General features: G+C 36.7%; 1 protein-coding gene across 1 annotated transcript in view; it reads right to left on the reverse strand.

The window, feature by feature from the left end:
- Positions 1-2123, reverse strand: part of LOC143022017 (carbohydrate sulfotransferase 11-like) — a 14774-nt gene extending 12651 nt beyond the window's left edge. The window contains exon 1 of the mRNA XM_076179953.1: positions 1432-2123. Coding sequence (XP_076036068.1) covers positions 1432-1800 — 369 coding nt within the window. The 5' untranslated portion in view covers positions 1801-2123. The remainder of the gene's footprint in view (positions 1-1431) is intronic.
- Between the last annotated feature and the right edge of the window lie 2877 nt (positions 2124-5000).

Below are 5000 nucleotides of genomic sequence, written 5' to 3' on the forward strand. Positions count from 1 at the left end.
TGAACATTGTGACGAATGTGGGTAGAAGGTAAAGGGAACACGGGATGAGGGAAATACTTTTATTCCTGACTAGTTTTGCCTGAGTGGATTCTTCAGAGGAATGAAGAAGCCACTCAGGCGAAACTAGTCATGAATAAAAGTATTTCCCTCCGCCCGTGTTCCCTTTACCTCCTACCCAATAACAGTAATAATGATAATGATAGTAATGATAATAATGATAATAATAATAAAAATAATAATAATAATAATAATGATAATAATAATGATAATACATACATACATATACCAAGGCTTTTTCCCCCTTTCAAGGGAGGTAGCCAAAAAGGGAAAGGCATAAAAACACTCCCACCCATTTCATCCCTAAATACACTCCACACCCCTCCCACCCTTCCTCTCATCTGAGCACCTCCTGGATGACGGGTCATCCCTGCACCCTGCCCACCGCCCTGGGTCAGAAGCAGTGTCGCAAGACACAGCACATCCACAGCAAGGCCGCTTCATTTAATCGGCGACCCCCCCTCTCCGTCCCCCCTTGAATATAAGGAGAGGACGGGGAGAAATCCCTTCGGGCTGCGTCAAAATTTACTCACACATACTACCCCACCCCCACCCCTCCCCGCCCATTCCTCCTCATGCAATCACATCATCCATATAAAACCATTCTCCACTCACCTCTGTCTTCCGTCCTCTCCCTTCCTTCCTCAACAGACATTCCCCTCTTCCCCAAAGCCCCCTTCACCCTATAACAATAATTGTGTGAACATTGTGACGAATGTGGGTAGAAGGTAAAGGGAACACGGGATGAGGGAAATACTTTTATTCCTGACTAGTTTTGCCTGAGTGGATTCTTCAGAGGAATGAAGAAGCCACTCAGGCGAAACTAGTCATGAATAAAAGTATTTCCCTCCGCCCGTGTTCCCTTTACCTCCTACCCAATAACAGTAATAATGATAATGATAGTAATGATAATAATGATAATAATAATAAAAATAATAATAATAATAATAATGATAATAATAATGATAATAATAATAATAATAATAATAATAATAATAATAATAATAATAATAATAATAATAATAATAATAATAATAATAATAATAATAATAATAATAATAATAATAATAATAATAATAATAATAATAATAATAATAATAATAATAATAATAATAACAATAATAATAATAATAATGATAATAATAATAATGATAATAATAATAATAATAATAATAATAATAATAATAATAATAATAATAATAATAATAATAATAATAATAATAATAATAATAATAATAATAATAATAATAATAATAATAATAATAATAATAATAATGATAATAATAATAATAATAACCACAAGAATAGTATTTGTTCAAAATAGAGACGATGCTTAAACTGACATTCTGAAGGAATGGTTAGCGCAGTCCTTACCTTTGCGTTGAGACAGACTATCAGATTATATTTTGGTGCAGAGAAGAGGCGACTGTTCATCGTCGCTTGCACATTTTCTTTTAAAATGTCTTTTACTCTAGAACATCCGTCAGTCAAGACCGCTTTCCTGTCTTCGAATCGCCGCTCTATATGTTTCATCCATTCATCGACACTTGATGGAGCCTCCGCCTTCTCAGGTTCATCCAGGTTTTCGTAGACTTCGTTTTTCATGATATTCGTTCGTAGAAGTGATAGATTAAGCGACGGAGGATAAATAAAATCATGGTAAGGGAATAAGGCAATGGTTAGAAGTAGAGTTGTGCATGCCGCTCCGGTGAGATACAAATATAGATGTATATTATGTTTCATTTTTGCTTTCTTAATCAGAGGATTGCTTTCTAGTGGCTTGTTTTTTTTTTGTTTTTTTTTGCAATGTCTTGTTTTTTGTGTTTTTTTTTTTGCAATGGGTTTTGACAGGAAACTTTTTTTTTTTTGTCAATTAATGAAGCAAATATTAAGCTTGACAATATTCACTTCCCACTAATCTCGTGCAAGATAAGTCTATTTCCGTTTCTTCTTGGCAGTGTTTTAACGAACTTGTTTGGAGATTTCCCACTTCGCAAGATTAGTTATTTTGCCTATTTGAAAGAGAAAGAGAAGATCAATGGAAAATAAGATATATATTCAGTTTATTTGCATACAATCCAGAAAGAGAAAGATAAGTTACTTAAGCCTAATACGATCATTTCGTTCGATATGTCACATTGATGTATTTTGTTACAATTCTATCGTGTTATGGACAATACTTTGAAAAAAAAAATACACTGGTAGTCAACTAAGTAAAACCCAATTTCTATTTTCCGATATTTTGTATCTGTGTTCCACTGCAAAAAAACTTATCAGCAAATGCTCTGTTTTTACACCAGTTTGTCTAGAAACATGTTCCCACTTCTTGCTCTGTATCACAATAAAAAAAAAAAAACGTATAATTTTCTGACTACTGCTGCAATAAAATTTGGATTTTTTTTTTTTTTTTTAGTTTCAAGCAATAACAACCACAAAGAGATCATAGATCAAAAGAATTTAAAAACAGTGTAACGAATGCAGACACCAAACTAGCGCGACATACTGAAAGGTATGACGAGTGATGTAACCTATTGAGAAAAAAAAAAAAATAGAACAAGGTTTGACTTCCTATCTAACGCCACGTTCACAAACCTCTAAGTTAATCTTTGATATTGACGCAAGGTAACATCATCTTAGCAAAACAAACATACGAGTTTAATGTTGCTAGCGGAACGATCTAAACGATGCAAAGAGTTGATACAAGATAATAATGATCAAATTAATGATAATGGTAATGATAAGATTAATCATATTGATGATAATGATTATTATGATAACAGTCATAGTAATGGTTACATAGTAATGATAACAAAGATAACGGTTACAATACATATTGTAGCAATGACAACAAAGATTATAACGATATGACACGATATGACACGATATGACACGATATGACACGATATGACACGACTCTTATAATGATATGACATGACTCTTCGTGCGGATTTCTACCGTAGAAACCTAGACATAAGTAGACAAGTAGATGAACATCTAGGAGATGAATTGAATAGTTTGGTGGGAGCTTGATTAAAAGACAAAGTATTTCACAATATGGAGATGGGACAAGACTAGAGTATAATGTCCTCCTCTCTCTCTCTCTCTCTCTCTCTCTCTCTCTCTCTCTCTCTCTCTCTCTCTCTCTCTCTCTCTCTCTCTCACACGCACGCACACACACACACACACACACACACACACACACACACACACACACACACACACACACACACACACACACACACACACACACACACACACACACACACACACACACACACACACACACACACACACACACACACACACACACACACACACACACACACACACACACCACTCTCACGTGAAAAAATTGGCAGCTGTCTCTTTTCCTTTCTCACCAATCAATTAGTTTCGATCAATCTGTTTACTTTCTATATTCCCACAAGGAACCAAGTATCCGTCTGTTCTACTTCTTCTCAACATCTTCGTTTCAAAGTTTCTCTGTGTTGTTTATAACTTGAAGTCCTTTGGGTCCTGGTGTGTGAGGGTACAGCACTTTTCTATTTTCCACCACAGTCTACTTAATCAATTGCGTCAATATCACCGGAAAATAGTAACTGAATAAGCACAGGTCTTGTTAGAATTCTGATAATGCAATGAATTAATAAATGTTCTCTCCCTCTCTCTGAAAGATTCTGTGTCTGCAACAACGTAAACAGTGGCAAGGTAGAATACATTTTGATATATATTTTTCGATGTTTCGATCCACAGATTCTCTTGGTAGTTCGATGTTCGGCTTTATCTGTTCTGGTCTACAAAGGGTCTGAGTGAGTAGGTGAACTGGTACTTGAATCTCCTGACTAGACGCCCCCGCGGTCTAAGACTGACTGGCTAAACATAGTGGAATTAACCAAAATTGGGAGACGGTGGTCACAGGTGTGCTTGGAAATGCTGATGTGGTGAAATTAAGTTGCCAGTGAACGCGTTCCAAATTGAAGAAAAGAAAGAATAGAAGGGAAGAAAGAAACACTTATGACAGTAGGATTTGCAAACATTGAATTTAACAGGAGGTCGTGTCAGTAGTAGATTAACGTTAATCAAGGCAAAATTACCGGTAGATGAATCATTCCGTAATCAAGTGAACTGATCTCCACCTTCCCCTACTCCTTCCTTGACGTATGTACTCAGCCATTGAGTTGGACTGCCATTAATCAAACCCTCGGTAGAACGTGGGTCATAAAACTTATGAATTTATACTGCTCTTTTTGTTTTTTTACCACCCATAGAAACTGCAGTCATTACAATTCTCCAAAACTTTATATTTTGTAAGAGAGAGAGAGAGAAAAATTGATTTTGTATTTGGCGGACTAGGACGCGTCTGGAGGCAAGAAGAAGGATGATGGTTCGAATCCCGCTAGATTCAGAACGTAACGGTAGTACTGACAAATGACGTTGTTAATCCTCCAAGAGCACCGACGAGGGTATTCATGTCTAACCTCCTCACAGAGCAGGTAACGGCTAAAACGTTGAAAAATTATAGAATACATTACTTGACCGATCGTACCAGCGTTGTTCTTGGTGTGGCATCTTAGGAGGCAGGAGTTAGGAGAAGGGAGGGATCATACTCTCTCTCTTTCTCTCTCTCTCTATCTATGTTTCCGGCTGTCGAACAGGAGCCACGCGGCTGATCCGTCGAGCAGTGAGAAATAATGTCGTGTAGCATACTTGCTCAAGTAAAATGAGAACCATGACGGGGGTGTTGACTGCATGTTATCATGCAGCAGTGATTGTATGAAAGCACATAGCCAATGCTTTAGGGATTGTTTTGGGGTGCCCCTAACGACTGGAGCAACACACCATTCGTTTATGTTGGAGTAATATCTCTACTCACAGAGTAATGATGCTATTTTTATACTACGACTGCCCCTCATTTATGTTCCCTTGAAACTGTCCTTGATTGC

Source organism: Oratosquilla oratoria, chromosome 43 (genome assembly GCF_046742065.1).
Source record: "Oratosquilla oratoria isolate Oo_2021 chromosome 43, ASM4674206v1, whole genome shotgun sequence".
NCBI classification, from domain to species: Eukaryota; Metazoa; Arthropoda; class Malacostraca; order Stomatopoda; family Squillidae; genus Oratosquilla; species Oratosquilla oratoria.